We start from the raw sequence: 18,908 nt of genomic DNA, 5'->3' as shown, positions 1-18,908 counted from the left end.
AAGAGCATCGAATCATTTCCCAAGCATCTGCTGCATTATCTCCACCTGCGCGTGGCCGCCGCCATCTGCTCACCAGTTCGCTCGGGGGGCGAGCTTCGTCGTAGTGGGTGGCGACGTCCTCGGTACGGGCTTGCGACTCCTCCAGGCCGGAGAGCGCACTGGACGTGTGGTCGTCGCGCCGCTTCCTCGAGTTCTTCCTCCGCCGACGCATCGCGAGGCCTTCAAGCTGAGAGCCTTCACTGCCGACTGAGGCTTCTTTTCGTTCTTCAATCACGACGACGAATTGGCGAATGGGTGGCTGGCCAATATGATGATAGTGTCAGCGGCGCTTGCCCACTACAAGAGATTGGCGAAAAATCGGGCAGCGCAGGCAGAATGCAATCACTGGAATAATAATAATAATAATAATAATAATAATAATAATAATAATAATAATAATAATAATAATAATAATAATTGTCGCCATCTTACAATAATCGTACATGAGAAGGTAGGCCCGTCAAAGCCAAGGAAGTGGCGTGCGTGACTTGACCCGGCATGTCGGTAAACAAAGATAGAATGGCAGCATGTACAGAAATTAAAAGCTGGTGAAGCTTGCCACAACAAAATGAAACAGAAACTAAGCTGAAATCAGTGACAAAAGAAATACAAGAAACAAAAAGAAAACATATAGTATTATACATATGTTACAGTGCCTTTAACAATTTTTTCAAGTTTCGTTTCGTTGTTGCAGTAAATATATGATCAGGTAGGTCACTGAATATTCTTGGGACATCAGCATACCTACTAGCTTTACCAAATCTTGTGTTTCAGTGTGGTACTATAAAACGCAATGTTTTCCGCAGAGCACGGACAGCAATATATTCCTGTTTGAAATCAGGGTTCCAAAAATGTCTTACCACAACCGTTAGAGTGAACAAAGTGTTAAATCACGGAAGACCCAGATGTATAAACAAATTCACATTGTCGGCCGAGGAAGAGTTATACGCAATGGACTTCAACATATTTTTAAAACTCTCTCAATTCGACACAACCACCGAGATGAGCAAAACCCGAACAATGTATCGCCATAACGTAACACACTGTGCGCTAAGGCGTGCATGATAGTGATTTTTACAGGCATTGGAACAATGGATTTAATGTTAAAAAGGAGCGATGAAACACTTCTGTTTGAATGAGAGAATAAACACGATACTACCTTCTTCTAGCGCCATCTCTATCCTCACCATGTGCATCATAAACAGCAGTGGGCATAAAGGGCACCCCTGCCGCAGTCCCTTGTTGATATGAACTTTCTCCTCGTTCCTCATCCCTTCCCATTCAACGCAAACGGTATTTTTTAGGTAAATCTCTCTCCAAAGCTGTAGACAATCGTCACCTAAGCCTTCCCCTTCCAGAATACCCCACAAAATGTGGCGGTCTACGTTGTCATAGGCTCCTGTAATGTCTAAAAAGGCCACATATAACGGTCTGCTTTGTACTTATGATACTTCAATGCACTGAGTAAGAAGAAATAAGTTATCACCTAAATGCCTACCTATTCTGAAGCCATTCCGAAGTTCTCCCAAAGTGCCATTATTCTCTGGCCATGCTTGAAGCTTTAATTGGATTGGCTGCAATGCCAGCCTGTATATTACCGATGTAATGGTCAGCGGTCCATACGAGTAAATTCCATCTTTCTCCCATTTACCATTATAAATTAAATTCATTCTACTTTGTCGCCAACTGTCTGGTATTCGTCTATATATTAAAGTTTTTTCCACTGTTTTCACCAGAGTTTCCTCACTTTTTGGTCCTAGTTCATTAACCAGCTTAACGGCAACCTCCTCTAGCGCTGTGGCTGTGCGCTTAGGAATTTTCTCTACGGCTTTCTTCCAGTTGAAATTTGTGAGCACCAGCTCCTTTTCCATTTGGTTCTCTTTCATGCTCTTTTTTCCTTCCACTACAACCTCTTCACTTCACTTCACTTCACTTTGTTTCCTTAAATACCCTCATGTGAGGGTATTACATAAGGGGTGGGACACATAGGTTAACAACAGTAAACAGAAAAATGTTGAACGAGGAATACAAACAAAAATGATTATTGTGATGCAAGCGCACGCGTAATTTGGTTAAGGAACATAGATGGGCATGTGATGGCAGCAAGTTCTTGGGGAAGGCCGTTCCAGTCGCATGCTGTCCGGGGGAAGAATGACGAAGCAAAGGTTTTCGTGTGTGCTCGTGGTCGAGACACCTGCTGCTGATGTCCGGTGCGAAGAGAGAAACGTGGTGGGGGAGGGCAGATGTAGGGTTCCTGTGATAGCTCGGAATAAAAGAATTTATGAAATAAGCCCAAACTAGAAATGTGGCGACGATGTGCAAGAGTAGGTAGGTTGGACTGCGATTTCAAAGATGATATGCTGATATCAAATAAGTACGAGGAATGAATGAATCTAGTTGCCCTGTTTTGAACTGATTCAAGTGAATTAGCAAGGTATACTTGTTTCGGGGACCAGATGGGTGATGCGTATTCTAATTTTGGTCAAACTAGTGATTTGTATGCGAGTAGCTTAACATGCAGGGGGGCAGAGTGGAGATGACGCTTTAAGAAGCCAAGCGTTTTGTTAGCAGATGAAATAATATTCGCGATATGGCTATTCTACGTAAGATCATGACTAAGATAAACACCGAGATATTTATATGATTGGACAGGGTCGATAGAAACGTTAGAGATAGTGTAGGGAAACAGGAGAGGAAAACTGTGAAGGTGGAAAGATATATATTTGCATTTGTTTATATTAAGTGTCATTAGCCAGTCGTTGCACCAGTTTTCTAACAGATTTAGGTTATTTTGTAGGGATTGTTGGTTAAAAGTGTCAGTAACTGTTTTGTAAATAACGCAATCGTCGGCAAACATCCGAATATGGCAATCTAATTTCTGAGGTAGGTCGTTAATATAAATTAAAAACAAAAGAGGCCCTAGGACGGATCCTTGGGGTACCCCTGAGGAAACTGGTAGTAAGTTAGACATTCGTTTATTAATGACGACTGATTGGGAGCGGTGAGTCAAGAATTCTTTTATCCATGCTAGTATGTCACAATGCAAGTTTAGGCTGGAAAGTTTCAGAAATAGGCGGTGATGGGGTGCCTTGTCAAATGCCTTAGCAAAGTTGAGGAAAATTGCGTCGGTTTAGAGATTAGCGTCAAGGTTGGCATGCAGGTCGTGAACGAAAATGGCTAGTTGAGTCTCACAGGAGTAACCTTTACGAAATCCATGCTGTGATGAATGAAAGAAATTATTTGAGTCCAGAAACTGCATTGTTAAAGAGTAAATGACGTGTTCCATGAGCTTGCAGGGTATGCTGGTAAGTGATATGGGGTGGTAGTTAAGAGGTGAATCTTTTTTACCCGACTTGTGGACTGGGACGACCTTCCCCACTTTCCAGTCGTGGGGTATGATACCTGTAGAAATGGACTGCGAAAATAGCAAGCATAAAAACTTGGCAGACGTGTGGCGAGTGTTTTTCAAGACCTTTGTGTTGATTTCATCAATGCCGGTAGATGAAGAAAGTTTTAACTTATCTATAAGAACGGATATGCCGGTTTCGGAGAACGTAACGGCTGGCATCGCAATTGTGGGGTCACTGGCTGTCATGAGGGGTGGTGGTTTTTGTTCGTTAGTGAATACAGATGCGAAGGCAGAATTAAATATGTTAGCGCACTCAACGTCTGAAATAACACGTCCAGAGTCGTCAGTCAGGGTAACAACGCGCGAAGATTGGGGGTTTAAAAGCTGCCAGAATTTAGTCGGGTTATCTGCAAGTATCTTTGGCAAATCGATGTGGTAAAAGGAACGTTTAGCGTTTTTTACTGCGACCAAATACGCCTCTTCAGCAGCGTAATATTTTTCCCATGCGCAGTCTGTTCTGCTCAGTTTAGCACTACGGAAAAGGCGTTTTTTTTATTTTCTAATCTTCCCAGAGTCTTGGTTAACCATGGCTTGGGGTGGTTAGCGCGGAAGCTGCATTTGGGAATATATTTATTGGTCAATTCATTCATTTTATGTGTAAACATTGGCCAATTTGTGTGGATGTCTTGTTCGTCAAATGACCCCTGATATGATGGAAAAAAGGCCTCCAATTCCGCGTTGAAGGCCTCATAGTTTCCTTTGTTGTAGAGAGAAATTGTTTTTTGGCAAGTTGCTTTTGTTATTGGGGTGAAGTTAAAGCATGCATGAATGACTTTATGATCGCTGATTTCACGGAGATAAGTAATAGCGTTCTGGCTGTCGGGGTGGCTAGATAGTATGAGGTCAAGAATGTTAGCAGTGTCTCCGGCGATGCGTGTAGGCTGGATTACTAGTTGGGCTAGGTTAAAAGTTAAGCAGACATCCATATATTCACGGGATTCATCCTGTCTAAAAATAGGATAATTAGGGGCACACCAATCTATGCCAGGGTAGTTAAAACCCCCAAAAAGAAGGCTGTGTGCCTTAGGGTGTCTAGTTTTAAGTTCCTTTAAAATGTTGTGCAGTTCACTGGGGAATTCGGGGCTATTGTGAGGGGGTCTATAACAAACGCCAATTAATATAGATACTGGTGTGGCGCGACAAAGGAGCCATAATATTTCAAGGTCTGATGAGTTGTTTATGTGGGAACACTGTAGCTTATTGCTTGTAGCAATAAGGACGCCACCCCCTCGAGAGTTTGTGCGATCAGTGCGGAAAAGATTAAAGTTAGGTAGGTTACAAAGAACTTCAGCGTCGCCTATATTATCAGTCAGCCAGGTCTCTGTCAAGATGAGCAGGTTGCTGCCCGTTGAAGACATGAGGCTGGACACAAGATCGCTCTTTGGAAGCAGTCTGCGTATGTTGTAGATAACCGAGAGGCAAATATTCTCTCGAGGGGCGGTATCGCAAAGATTAGGTTTGTGACGATGGCGAGGTAAACGCTATGCTATTTCCGTAACCGTTTGTGTGGCGGCATCGAAGGTGCAGCGTTTCTTTCCGAGAAACAAAGTCTTGTACCGCAGGGAGAACGGTCCGGTTTTTTGCTTTTGCAAACGCGACAAAGTGTTTGCGTGCTTTACGAACAAGAAGGGAAAAGTGTTCTCCAATGCTAAAATTGGTGCCCTTTAACTTGGGCCCGTTTTAGAGGACAGTTTCTTTTGTTTTAGAGGACATAAATTTAACTATAATCGGCCGCTGACGGCCATCTTCATAGCGGCCCAGACGATGTGCACGCTCAATTTGACATGGGTCCAAGGTTATTCGTAATTTGTCACGACAATGGCGGATTAGCAATTCTTCCGATTCAACGAACGTTTCGCGCGAATTAGAATCCGAAAGGCCATAAAATACAAATTGTTGCGGCTTGACCTATTTTCGGCTTCATCTAACCGAGCTTCAAGGTTAGTAACAAGAGCAGCAGTCTTAGTGGATACAGATTGGGCAGACTGCAGATCGGTTTTGAGAGTTGAGACACCCTGGAAAACACCTTCTAGGTCTGCTACGCGCTTGCTCAAATCAGAAATAGTTGTGTCAATAGAACGCATCTGATGTTTAAGGTCCTGTACATCGGTGATTATTTGTTCCTGGCCGGTTGACAATGTCTCCAGCTTAGCAAGAACACGGTCCAATCTGTCAGGACCAGGGTTCATCTCTATATCACCCTACAAGAGCAGGAGGGATTTCATAACACCAAAACATTCACCAGCGCCACAAATGCAACACTGCAGGGTCGGCAGCTGTACCAGACAGTAGTTATTAGTTTTTTTTTATCGAAAAGGCAGCATGATTTACTGACCTGCATCGCAAAAGTCAGTGGATGAGAAGGCTGTGTCATGGCACAGCCACCGAGCCCACAAAGCGCAGGCAAGGTAAATATACCTGGTAGCGAAGCCTCTATAGGAGCCCATACGTTCAAAACATGGCGGTCCATCGCCGGTTCATGGTGCTTAGCGCCATCTGTATGTGGTGGGAACACTTCCGGCAGAAAAAAAAATAACGTGACGCCATGTCCGTTAAAAGCAGAAGTGACGTCATTTTGTTTTCGAAGGCGCGAAATTTGTTTTGTTGTTCTTCCTTTGGAGCTGTATATTCAAATGCCCCGCCATTTGACTTGATGGGCGTTTCGAGCTTTCAGCGTGGAAAGCGATGCAGGAACAGGCCAGCCGTACGGTTGTCGGAATCGCATCCCTGCGCAGAACATACTTTCTTTGGAGGCCGACGAAAGCTTTAGGTGTAGAGTGCTGATCCTATTGTCGGATGCCAAGTCCGTCGGCCAGCGCAGTCGCACGAAAACAACTACACAATTATCTGGCGGTCGTAACTCACTACTTTTGACTGAACAGATTAAGAAGCACTGAAGCTACCCGCGTCACCAAATTCAAACAAACTTCGACAAGCAAGAAAGCACAAATTGTGAGGGGGGCGTATTTGAACAGGTGATACGAGTGCGCCTTTCTCCCCATTTCAAGACGTGCATTGCACTGCGAGTGATAGTGGCGTCAACGCCCCCTGTAGCGATGGGCGCTGAAAAGAAATGCATTTATTAATAATAATAAAATAAACGTATTTATTTAACTCATCACGAATATATAAAATTGACTAGGAATTTTATTTTCGTTGAATGAATGTAACTGTGTCTCGTTTGAATTAAAAAAGGCATTTTTCTTTCCCAATGTTTGTTCTCTCCAAACATAGTCGCGCTTCGATAGCTGCTCCCATAACCCCCCATGCTGATGTCGGTGGCAATCTGTACTGAACCGCTTTTCGCCCGAAGCTTCGCGACCTATTTGAATCGACCTTGGCGGAGGTGGGAGGCGGTGCTCTTTATACGCTGGCAGGAACGATGTTGTCGCTGCCGATTGCGCTTTCCATCCGATGTCGAGGATCCAGTGGGGGAGCGCGGTTTTCGTCGACGCTTCCGAGGCGCTCAAAACAAGGGCTCCGTAGTTCCCGTTGCAGAACGGCATTTCCAGCTGTGGTAGGACGACCGAGGGAACGTTGAAGAGTGCTGGCAAGACGTAGGCGAAGGTAGTCACGAGTACCTGCATTGCGAAAGTCAGTGGATGAGAAGGCTGCGTAATGGCACAGCCACCGAGCCCACCCCTCGTCGTTTCTCGTCATTGCCTTTGGAAAGATTCGGCTGTTATTTTTCGGATGTAGTTTAATGCCGCTTTCTCTTCCAATTTGTTTCGATCTTCGTCTAGGTTATGTCCTTTATTGTTGTTGACTTCCTGTCTAATACTTTTATGCGGTTCCAAAATACTCTAGGTGCGGCCTTCCTTTCCTCACGTACTTCTGACAACCAGCGTTCACTTTCACTTCTTATCTTTGCTTGAACCAGTATTTGAACCATAGAATTTTCCTCCCGGTACATTTCCCCATTTACTGGCTACTTTATCCTGCGGCAACTGCGCCTTCTTTGCCTGCCTGTGCTCTCGGAATGTTTTCTGTCGTTCGGCGATCGCTCCTCGTATCTCCCTGTTCCACCAGCTTTTCGGTTTCTTTTTTTCCTTTCGAACGAACATGTTGTTTCTCATGCCGTATTTCGGTCGTTATTACACTTCGAAGCTCACTACAATCCCACTCTTGGCCATTTGCAAAGTTCTTGCTCGACTCTAGTGATTATATTTGTTATTTGTTCAGCGTTCAAATTTGCATTGGCCATCTTGCACTTCTTGCTCTCTTTCCCAACTACATATACCATGTTCAAAATGGTGCGTTTATGGTCACTTCCTATGCTGATAAACCCTTCCTCATCGATGACCATTTCCCTCAACATGTCATAAATTCCTTCTGTCGTCAGACAGTAATTAATGGTCGATTGCCGGTTTCCCACTCCCACGTGACCTGCATTTCGCACTTACGCCCTGTATTCACGATAACGAGGTTGTGTTGTTCGCAAAGGTATAGCATTGGCTTCTTGTCGTTGTCGGTATAGCCATCTAGATCCTGTATGTAGGCATTCATGTCACCTAGTAGGATAATTTCGGCATCATTCCCAAAACCCAGAATACCAGCACTTAGGCATTCCACTAACTCTTGATTCTTCTCTGTGCAATTATTTCTGGTCCACATATACGTTACGCCCAGCCAAGCTTTTTTCCCACTCATTGCACCTGATGACCAAAGATGCCTCACGATCTTTGAACGGCGCCCTCTAGCGTCCGCGCCGCACGTGCGCGTGCTCGCTACGTGAAGACGGGTTGACGCGGTCGGCCACACAGATGATGATGATTGATGCGATGTAATGGCGCAAAGGCCAGGGAAGGCCAAAGAGCGCCAGACAATGGTTTTGGCAGTCGAGTTTGTGGTTAATGTCAGAGTGTATATGTGCATGTCTGTATAGAGGCCTAAAATCTTCGTTGTAGAGTGCGTAAAATATATGTTTAGGTAAAAGTTTGACAATAATATATAGGGTGTACACAGACATGTTGGCCAGAAATAAAATATGTGTTTTGAAGGGATAGTATACTAAAATGTGTGGCTGTCACACACTTCGAATGACCTCATCGGGGCCTTTCTGGAGTAAAGTCCTGGAGGCGTGCGCTATACAAAACGCTAACATCGCAACAGCGGCTTTACAAGAGAAGCCGCGAAAGTAATAAAGAAATGAGTAGAAGATAGGAAATATGGAAAGCGAGAGAGAGACGAAAGTTGAACGGAGAGAGAGACAGGAAAAGGCAACTACCGATTTCCCCAGGGTGGGTCACCCGGGAGTGCCGTCTACGTGAAGCCGAGGCCAAAGAGGTGCGTTGCCGCCGCTGGGAGGCCGTGGAGGTCAAAACTGCCGGCATTGGCTCAACCATCCGGATCCCCTTTGCCCCGGACACGGCTAAGCCGCGCATGGCTAGACGCGGGAGAGTCCAACCTTCGTGTGCTCGGGTACGTGGCGACCACAATAATTTTCTAGTTTGCTATAATAATTACTAGAGGGAACTCTGGCGCTGCGATCGCTCAGTCACCTTGGGAATGATGGGTAGAACACGGATTTATCTGATCTTCCAGCATCTGGATTCAGACATTCTTGTGGCTTTGTTACTAAGCTTCATCTGCCTTCATTGTCTTAAATTTCAGAACAATGTATACTTTTCTAAATGCAGAAGACACTGCGAACACGCAAAGTTGCTACGAATTGCAGCGGTTTCGCATAACGAGGTGACCAAATCGAAACGCGCCAAGCGTCTCAACACGCTGGTCTTCTCGCGATAAATTCGCAAGGGCATTCTGTGGTCAGGCTATGGCGCTTGCCGATGTATGCATCCGTGGCGTAATGATTTCAATATCGGACTTCTGTGCTACAGGTCACGTGCTCGAATTTCGCCGTCAGACAGTTTTGATAACATTTAGTCGACACTGCTGCGCAGAGCTGCAAAGAGACGAAGACTGGGAAGAGCATCCCTGCGCGCGCGTGTAGAGTATATGTACGCTCCATTTGCTAAAAAATAAACCAGTTGATAGTTTCCGCTCGGGTGTCGTGTGTTGCTTTCTCGCTTAAGTTCTGTGCCTTCGTCGCTCTGCGCAACAGTGTTAATTCCGCAACCAACTAGCCTACTACGGAATTTTCCTTATTAACGTTTATTAATGCGAAAGCATTATATGCTACATGAAACGGAAGATCTAGTGTTATCGTCCGACGGCACAAAAGCCCACCTGACCAAGTGATGACGTCACGTTCCTAGCGCTGGACCTGTTCTGGCTCGCACTGCGAAACGCCACAGTTAACTACTACGTCACGGTCAACTATTAAAAATTAAAATATGGTGTTTTACGTGCCAAAACCGCTTTCTCATTATGAGGCACGCCGTAGTGGAGGACTCCAAAAATTTCGACCACCTGGGGTTCTTTAACCTGTCAACTATTACAGCGATACTGTTAGCTTTTAGTTGATCGACATCTTTTGTGTCCGCGGTCGTCAGCAAAAATGTAGGCCGATCCCGGTGGCAGTGAAGGGCCAGGAGCAGTGGCTCGTACCCCAGTAAGGCAGAGGCTTCAAGTACCCAGCAAAGGGTGCAGTGAACACATTCATTGAAATCACCCATATAACATACAGAACAGCATAGGTTTCAAAAAAGCACAATCTCAAGACAAGCATCCGAACCATCAAAAAAGCATTCCATATCCCCTCAGCAGTTGTAGTGGTAGTTTTGCAACAGCTTCTCCGGACATCCGCTTTTGCGTTGCCGGGATGGAGAGTCAAAATTTTTATTATTTCTTGAACAGTAGTTTCTTATCGTTTTTTTTTTGTGAGTTTACAACGTCGCGAAGCCGCCTGAAGCCAAAAAGTCGAAGTTTAGGCAAATCCATGTGCTACCCATCATCGCCATGCTGGCGATCTATTCTCGACACGCATGGCGGCTGTACGGTCACCATTATCCGCCATGTCGACTCTCAGTTCACATGCTTTGAACTTTGTGCCGGATAGCGGCAGGTTTGGGAAATACGATAGTGCGTTTGCGTCACGATAACGAAACGTGACGCGGAGCTCCAATGATATCGACTAACACTTTTTTCTGTTACTTGACAGCTATACTGCCACTTTAGCGCTTTAAAAAAATTCAGTGAGCCGTGGCGGGCAGAGGCCCGTGCAATTCATCCGTAATTTCGCACCGCGTGATTCTGGAGCCTCTTGACGGTCTCTTCCTTATGGCCGTGTGACTGGAGAATCGGGCCCAAGATTCTCATTTGCTCGGCTATTGATACCTCCTTACCCGCCATTTTAATTTTGATCTCCAACCCTGAACCTAATTAGGCGGGTGGCCAGCAAAGGCCGAGGAAAATTTGATTAAACTAATACGGGCGCACATCTTGATACGGGTGAACAACGCAACGCCATATCTCAATTTGAAAGCGGTGGAAAGAGAAAAGATTGATTCTATAATGAGAAAATGCGTAAAAAGAGCGCTGGGACTTCCCATGTGCACATCCACAGAGAGATGGCTCTGGGGGTGCACAACACATGGGCAGACCTGGTGGAAGCGTCGCGAACCTCTCAAATTGAGAGACTTAGCCCCACAAGGACAGGAAGAGCCATATTGACCAAAGTTGGAATAAATCCGACTAGAGGCCGCACCCAAAAGGTGGCGGTAGATAAGGAAGTCAGAAAACATGTGATTATCCCCCTCCTCCCCCCCCCCCCCTGCCAAGAAACATGCACCCGGAACACAACAAAGACAGGAGGCAAAAACAAGTCGAAGCATTACAAATTAAATTCGGCGGAATTTCGGAACCTGAGGTGGCCTATTTAGACGCAGCGGGAGGTGGCGGCGGTTTTACGGTGGCAACGGCCGTCAGCAATCCCGTGGCTGCTGCCACTCTGCGCGGGCGCAGCATAGAAGTTACAGAGGAAATTGCGGTCGCGTTAGCTTGAGCTGAAATGGACGCGAAAGTTTGATCGGTGACCGTAAATCTGCCATACAAAATTTTAGCAAGGGAAGGATCTCGTCCTTAGCGGCCAGAATCCCAGGCCAGAGAAAGTTAGGTATAAAAATTTCAATAATTTGGACTCCTGCACACAAAGCCGTCCCCGACAGCGAGGCGGTTCGCGAGCTGGCTCGAGACCGCCGAGCCGCTACGGGGCCCCTCGATGACCGAGCGAGTGGAGAGCGCATGCTAAGATATGGGGAGATCACGCAGCGTTATAGATTGGATGGTAGACTGGTATCCTCGCCAGACCCGAAATTAAACACCAGACAAGCAGTCACCTGGAGACGACTGCAAACTTATACGTATCCGCATGCGTATATACGCATGCGTATCGGTAGATCACCTTATCCGTTGGACAATAAAGTTTATTCTATCTATCTATCTATCTATCTGTAATTTCGCGAGCATGTGGTGGCGGTCCGAGATAGCCACCCTGTCAGCTTGCTTAGTGACCGAAGGAATGTCTCATGAGGAGCATAATAGGAAGGGCCATTTCGCAAAGGTAGTGACTAGAGTGACGGGGCTCGTTACTTTAACATCTGCACTACAGTGACGGGGCTCGGCACTTTAACATCAGCACTACAGTGACGGCACCTGTCATTTTAACAACAACACTGTAGCGACAAGGCCGTCACTATAACGATGTCGTTATTTGGGGCGAGGGCTTACGGAGTTACCATCTGTCGCAAGCACCTCACTTGCGTAGTCTGAGAGATAACGCGGCGCGCTCCGCATAGGTTTGGCTATCGGCGCTAAATAGAGGTACGACGCGGGAGCCCTCCTGAACATTTTGGCAACTATACTCTCGAAATGCCAAGATTATTATTTTACCTTTAAAATAATAATCTTGGACAAACAGAAAGCACAGAATGGTTTACAGACGCTGTCTCTTTATCTACTACCTACAGTAAACTGGGACACTGCGCGCGGTCGCTGTGATCGATTCCCCCCAACCGTTTTCCTGCGTGAAAGGCAGGTAATCGCTGAGCGAAAACTTCAATATGTGAAAATTTTATAGTGGACTGTCAGTGTAACAAAATGGAGCATAACAGAATGAAGCTTCAATGCAGCTATCGCACAGGTTCGCGGCGACCAACTACGTGTCTGCATGCATGTCCGTGCACAACGTCTCGCTTTCGCTGCGAGCGCGTTTTCGCCTCGTGCCGTGAGCTTCAGGCCGCAGCATGTGAACATATAACAGTACGAAAGCCAAAAATGTTGCATGGACGCTATGAGAGCTGTTCAAAAATAATTTTGTTATAACTAAGGACTTCGACACCTATGTGTGACAGTCGACTTGTGCCGTATTTTCTTTTATTCTAAAGTCTTGGAAGGTTCAATATCATTATTTCTCAAGTTGCATATCGCACTGTATGTTTATTGGTTTTCTAAGCGAGTAATTACTGGTTGCTTCTTTTTCTTAATTCGGTACAATAGTCATTGTCTATTGAACATGAACACATATCACGCCTTTTTTGAATTTGCTTTTTACCGTTCCCTTCCCATTCCAGTGAACTTTCTTTCTCTCTTTCTTTATTATTATCATCATAGGTGTTACAGTGCATATGCAAAAGTCCGTTGAATCCAGCCGCAGGCTAGCGGATGGGTCCGGATATGCGAAATACAATAGACATTCGGTACAAGCCTAGGGTGGTCAATACAGAGGATTAATGCAACACAATAGCGCATTAAAAACAAAAAAAATTACATCACTCATAAAAATTATCACCAGAGACATAAATTATCAAATCACAAAGAACAGAACGTCAAGTAAGGGCACAGACACCAAATCAGTGGTATATAGCTAATAAATAGTACTTTGCCGAAATTTTGTGTTTCTTTTGTTTTGGAAGATATGTTGTTCCATGTCTTAACTCCAACAAATTCGAGTAGTATTTTGCCATAATCATTATATACAGCAGGCAGCTTGAAACGATTGAAAAACATGATGATGGAAAAAATATGGACACAGGGAAAGGATGAGTACGTTTCACAACACTGTTTGCGTAGGTAGCTGTTTTATGCTTACGCATAAGAACGAATGGCAATATGTTTCGTTGATTGAACAGCGGCCTGTTACGTGTATCGGTTCTCGAGTGCACCATGATTCTTAATGCCCGCTTTTGTATGCGACCAAATGGAGCATAACAGAATGAAGCTTCAATGCAGCCGGGCCCCGTCGCTGTTATGAAGATGTTAAAGTGCCGGGCCCCGTCACTGTAATGCAGATGTTAAAGTGTCGGGCCCCGTCACTAGAGTGAGGATGTTAAAGTGCGGGGCCCTGTCACTGTAATCACTAGCTTTCGCAAAAGTCAAATTGACATTGTATGACGTGGCACTGGGCCGCCATTGCGCATATTTTCCGCCATAATTTGTGGTGCGACGATCCGCGCAAACTGCTAATGAGTGGCCATACGCATTGGCGGCTCAGAGCCATGAGTGTCGCCGCATTTTTCCCGTGATTTGTGGTCAGGAAAATATTTTTTTGTTAACGCGTGCTTATAGCATTTGCATCGCTCTCGGCTGAAGTTGGAATTTGTGCATTGAGGCATCACATTTTAAAAGAAGCGCCTTTATTATAAACATAAAAATATTACAAACCCTCTGCGACTCGCACTTTTCGCAGCAGAATTCGTAATGTAATCAAGATTAATGACGTCACATGGTCAGAAGTTAAGACAAAAGCGGCATTTTAATTGATAAAAAGAACTGTACGCAAGGCGGCACCTTGCACTTTCCTCGCGCGGTGCGAGTAAGCAGCGAAGCGAACAAGAGATGGCAGCACCGGTGCATCTGTCGCACTGGTGTGCGCCAACGCTATAGGTGATATTCGGCTTCTTCTCAGCCAGCCGTGTCGGCCGGCTGAGTCAATTGCGTTTCACGAGGTAATACCGTGGCCTAGAACGTGCGCTCACGCTGTCTGAAGGTAGAAAGCAAGCACGCTGGCGCCAATATAAGATGACTCATTCCGTTACTCGGGGACACGCATCCTGGCTAATGAAGCAAACAATGGCTTTTACGCAGCAGACGGCAAAAGTGTCAAGCGTTTTCGGCGGAATAATCGTGCGCCATGAGTTAGCTGCTTTATTTTTACTGAGGAGGAAAACTGTTTTGCTTTATCAAGAACGTTAGGTTCAGTGTCTGCATTACAGTTTCCTAGGCGAAACTTCAAATTTGCGTCACGTTACGAAAGCAAGTCGGGGCCATCGGCGTCATGTTGTACGCGTCACGCCTACGTCACGACTCGAAGAAAATGGCTAAATATCCTGATTAGAGTCGCTGGCTGAACCAACTCGCTCAGCGCTCCCGTAGACACTAGACCTTGAGTTCCCCCTTGTGTGATTATTGTATGAAATTGTATGGTCGGCCAGCCTGCTTGTTCTGCTAAAATTTTTTTGAAATGCTTGTGAAAGGTGGCGCCTCAATAGAAACATTGCATGTGAATGAAGTTGTGACCTTTGTGGTGGATGAACATAAAGTTTGCATGAAATTACCTACATACTACAAAAGTAAACACCATGTGCGCACTGCCGTTGGGAACCTTTGCGTTGGATCTGCTTAAATTATTTATTTGTCCTCCTTTTCTCTTTGGGTAAAGGCATAGTCTTTGCCTGCTTCCGGTTTGCTGCTGATTTCGTTCACTCGGCTTCTGGCCAACCACAGTTCTGCTGTTGCTGCACGGAGCCGGGAAAAAGGATGAAGCCGTTGTTCCTCGCGGGGTGCCACGCTCGGGCGCGAGAATTCGGGAACATCACTGCTACGCCTGCATCTCCGCTGCTTCTGCCGCCGCCTCTGTGAGTGTTTCTCGCCCCGCAATTGTCTGCGCATTCGTCGCGGCATGTTGTCATTGCCTTAGCGGTCGCGTGTCCTTGTCCTGAGTCGAGCCATGCACCTATCTCTTGCTTCGCTCGTAAGCGGACAGCAACAGCTGCATGCGCACTGTATAGGCAAGCCAGGGGCATGTATTCATGAAAGGCTCTTACGATACAAATGCCTGTAAAAGAAAATGTCAGCCAGTCCAGATGAAGCACTGTCCGAAAAAGCAGCTATGTGAATACGGCCTCAGTTTCTTAATAGAACATACTTGAGCGATGCGGCGAACCTGCGGATTGCGAGAGAGCAAGAACCCTAGTTATCCAAATTTCCAGCGTATAGCAAATCGCTAGCGATGGTCGGCTTTGGTGGCGACGAGTCCTTTCAAGATGCACCTTGCTTCGAGAACAACAGTTGTGATCCGAAGTGGCAGCATCCGAAGTGGCAGCAGTGTACGATACTCTAAATAGCACAAGCCGACCACATTACGTGTACCCTCCGAGTTAGTGAACAGGTTGCACATCCGTCGCTAAAGTACTCTACGATGCGAAAGCGTCGCGTTTTATTTGTTGTTTATTTTCCCCGTCTCTCGGCCAAGTACATGATACGCTGACTACGGCGAAGGAGAGCTGCCGCCGCCTTTCTTGTGTCAGGAGGCAATGGGGCGGAAAGTGAGAGTGGCATAAAGGAGAGGTGGCTCGACCTGGCACGACCCTCAGGTAGAAGTAGAAAAAAAAGGTATTTTGGAAAGGATAGTTATTTGAAAAGTGGGAAACGTCAGAAGGGTGGGATGTAGATAAGAGCGACACGTCATTACACGAATTAAAATATACCGCCGTACAGATTGCTTCAAGTGGCCGTGTTAAGCATTTATTTTCGCCTGAGTTTAGCCGCCCTGTAAGTTCGTTGATCGTTGGTCAAACGCCGTCTGCCACGTACCTGTAGGCACTAGTGCAGCCAACACAAGACAAGCTGGCACCCAGCAACATTAAATTAATATATGATTTTCCTCTGCTACATAATAAACCGATGTATAATCTAAAAAAAATGAACCGCTGCAAATAAAAAGAATTGTGCGCTCAATAGTAACCTGCTGTTTTTGTGCATGAACGCAGCTTAATATATAAACTGACCCTTTCTAGTGTTATTATTAATCATGGGACATAATGACATTGTATTCACAACCCGTATGACCCTCAGCATGACGAATAATGCCGAAATACGTAATTCGCAGGGTCCTTTATTGTAGAGATGCGTTATCTCATGCTCTCACTTCATTCAAGTATTTATGTGCGTGCATCACCCACAGTACTCTGAGTTGTCCCCGACCTATAGAAGTAAATGGAGCACCGTGTTGCATGGCAAAACGCGCTACAGCAGTGCTAGTTATTGTTTAAATTCTTGTGACGTGACAATCCTTATCCCACTAGACGCCTTATCACATTGTCCTCCTACAGCGCTGTGCATAAAGAAGAAGCCGTCCAAATTCCCGTAAGGCCGGCTTTCAAGCAATGGTGAGTGGACCACCAACTCTTTTTCTCAATTTTTCTCCGCGTTAGCTCTAATCTAGCATAAACATGTGTGTGTATGTATGTATGTATGTATGTATGTATGTATGTATGTATGTATGTATGTATGTATGTATGTATGTATGTATGTATGTATGTATGTATGTATGTATGTATGTATGTATGTATGTATGTATGTACAAGAGAACAGGAAAAACACCCGTTCACTGGGTTGGCTATTCCATTCTGAGACTTCCTCGCACTCCCAGCGCCAGCTCCCAAGCTTCATTGCCGCTGTTCGTCGTTAGACTCGGCCAGGCTGGGACTGGTGATCCTCTGAAAGATGAACACCACGGCGGCACTTTAGATTTGTCGACGCACGCCGCTCTTAATATGCGACAGATGCACAGTAAAGTTATTGCGCTTTTTTTTTCTCTGTGCGCGAGTCAGAAGCGGAGGAAGCCTAAATGAACGGAGGAAGCCTAAAAGCAGTGACGAAGCAACTAGGAATTGGCAAGAATCAGATGTATGCGTTAAGAGACAAAACCGGCAATATCATTACTAATATGAATGAGATAGTTCAAGCGGCTGAGGAGTTCTATAGAGATTTATACAGTACCAGTGGCAGCCACGACGATAATAGAAGAAAGAATAGTCTAGAGGAATTCGAAATCCCACAGGTAACGCCGGAAAAGTAAAGAAAGCCTTCGGAGCTATGCAAAGGTGGAAGGCAGCTGGGGAGGATCAGGTAACAGCAGATTTGTTGAAGGATGGTGGGAAGATTGTTCTAGAGAAACTGGCCACCCTGTATACCCAATGCCTCATGACGTCGAGCGTACCAGAATCTTGGAAAAACGCTAACATAATCCTAATCCATAAGAAAGGGGACGCCAAAGACTTGAAAAATTATAGACCGATCAGCTTACTGTCAGTTGCCTAAAAACTATTTACAAAGATAATCGCAAATAGAATTAGGAACACCTTAGACTTCTGTCAAGCAAAGGACCAGGCAGGATTCCGTAAAGGCTACTCAACAATAGACCATATTTACACTATCAATCAGGTGATAGAGAAATGTGCGGAATATAACCAACCCTTATATATAGCTTTCATTGATTACGAGAAAGCGTTTTATTCTGTCGAAACCTAAGCAGTCATGGAGGCATTACAGAATCAGGGTGTAGACGAGCCGTATGTAAAAATTCCGAAAGATATCTATAGCTGCTCCACAGCCACCGTAGTACTCCATAAAGAAAGCTACAAAATGCCAATGAAGAAAGGCGTCAGGCAGGGAGATACGATCTCTCCAATGCTATTCACAGTGGGTTTACAGGAGGTATTCAGAGACCTGGATTGGGAAGTTATTTAAAAAAATTAAAGTATGGGGTTTCACGTGCCAAAACCACTTTCTGATTATGAGGCACGCCGTAGTGGAGGACTCCGGAAATTTCGACCACCTGGGGTTCTTTAACGTGCACCTCAATCTAATTACACGGGTGTTTTCGCATTTCGCCCCCATCGAAATGCGGCCGCCGTGGCCTGGATTCGATCCCGCGACCTCGTGCTCAGCAGTCCAACACCATAGCCACTGAGCAACCACGGCGGGTGATTGGGAAGTATTGGGGATAAACGTTAATGGAGAATACCTTAGTAACTTGCGATTTGCTGATGACATTGCCTTGCTTAGTAACTCAGGGAACCAATTGCAATGCACGCTCACTGACCTGGAGAGACAAAGCGGAAGAGTGGGTCTAAAAATTTATCTGCAGAAAACTAATGTTTAACAGTCTCGGAAGAGAACAGCAATTTACAATAGGTAGCGAGGCACTGGAAGTGGTAAGGGAATACCACTTCCAGTGTCCTTCCTACCTGCCCTAAGCACAATTTGCTTAGGGCAGGTAGTGATGGCGGATCCGGATCATGAGACGGAAATAATAAGAAGAATAAGAATGGGCTGGGGTGCGTTTGGCAGGCATTCTCAGATCATGAACAGCAGGTTGCCATTATCCCTCAAGAGAAAAGTGTATAACAGCTGTGCCTTACCAGTACTCACGTACGGGGCAGAAACCTGGAGGCTTACGAAAAGGGTTCCACTTAAATTGAGGACGACGCAACGAGCTATGGAAAGAAGAATGATAGGTGTAAAGTTAAGAGATAAGAAAAGAGCAGATTGGGTG

The 18,908-nt window shown here is 45.5% G+C and overlaps 2 protein-coding genes across 8 annotated transcripts in view; one reads left to right on the top strand and one right to left on the bottom strand.

The window, feature by feature from the left end:
- Nucleotides 1–18,908, bottom strand: part of LOC135920337 (uncharacterized transporter YutK-like) — a 278,506-nt gene that overhangs the window by 167,304 nt on the left and 92,294 nt on the right. For all 7 annotated transcript variants that reach the window (XM_065454550.2, XM_065454549.1, XM_065454551.1 and 4 more), the window contains exon 2: nucleotides 74–336. In XM_065454550.2, the coding sequence (XP_065310622.1) occupies nucleotides 74–211 (138 nt within the window). In that variant the 5' untranslated portion in view covers nucleotides 212–336. The remainder of the gene's footprint in view (nucleotides 1–73; nucleotides 337–18,908) is intronic.
- LOC135920338 (nicotinamide N-methyltransferase-like) overlaps nucleotides 15,088–18,908 on the top strand; it is a 100,374-nt gene continuing 96,553 nt past the window's right edge. The window contains exons 1-2 of the mRNA XM_065454555.1: nucleotides 15,088–15,204; nucleotides 16,681–16,737. Of these exons, the coding sequence (XP_065310627.1) occupies nucleotides 16,735–16,737 (3 nt within the window). The 5' untranslated portion in view covers nucleotides 15,088–15,204; nucleotides 16,681–16,734. The remainder of the gene's footprint in view (nucleotides 15,205–16,680; nucleotides 16,738–18,908) is intronic.

The sequence above is a fragment of the Dermacentor albipictus genome, chromosome 1 (genome assembly GCF_038994185.2).
Source record: "Dermacentor albipictus isolate Rhodes 1998 colony chromosome 1, USDA_Dalb.pri_finalv2, whole genome shotgun sequence".
In the NCBI taxonomy this organism is placed as follows: domain Eukaryota; kingdom Metazoa; phylum Arthropoda; class Arachnida; order Ixodida; family Ixodidae; genus Dermacentor; species Dermacentor albipictus.
Note: the sequence above shows the minus strand (reverse complement) of the source record. Positions and strands in the feature narration are given on the sequence as shown.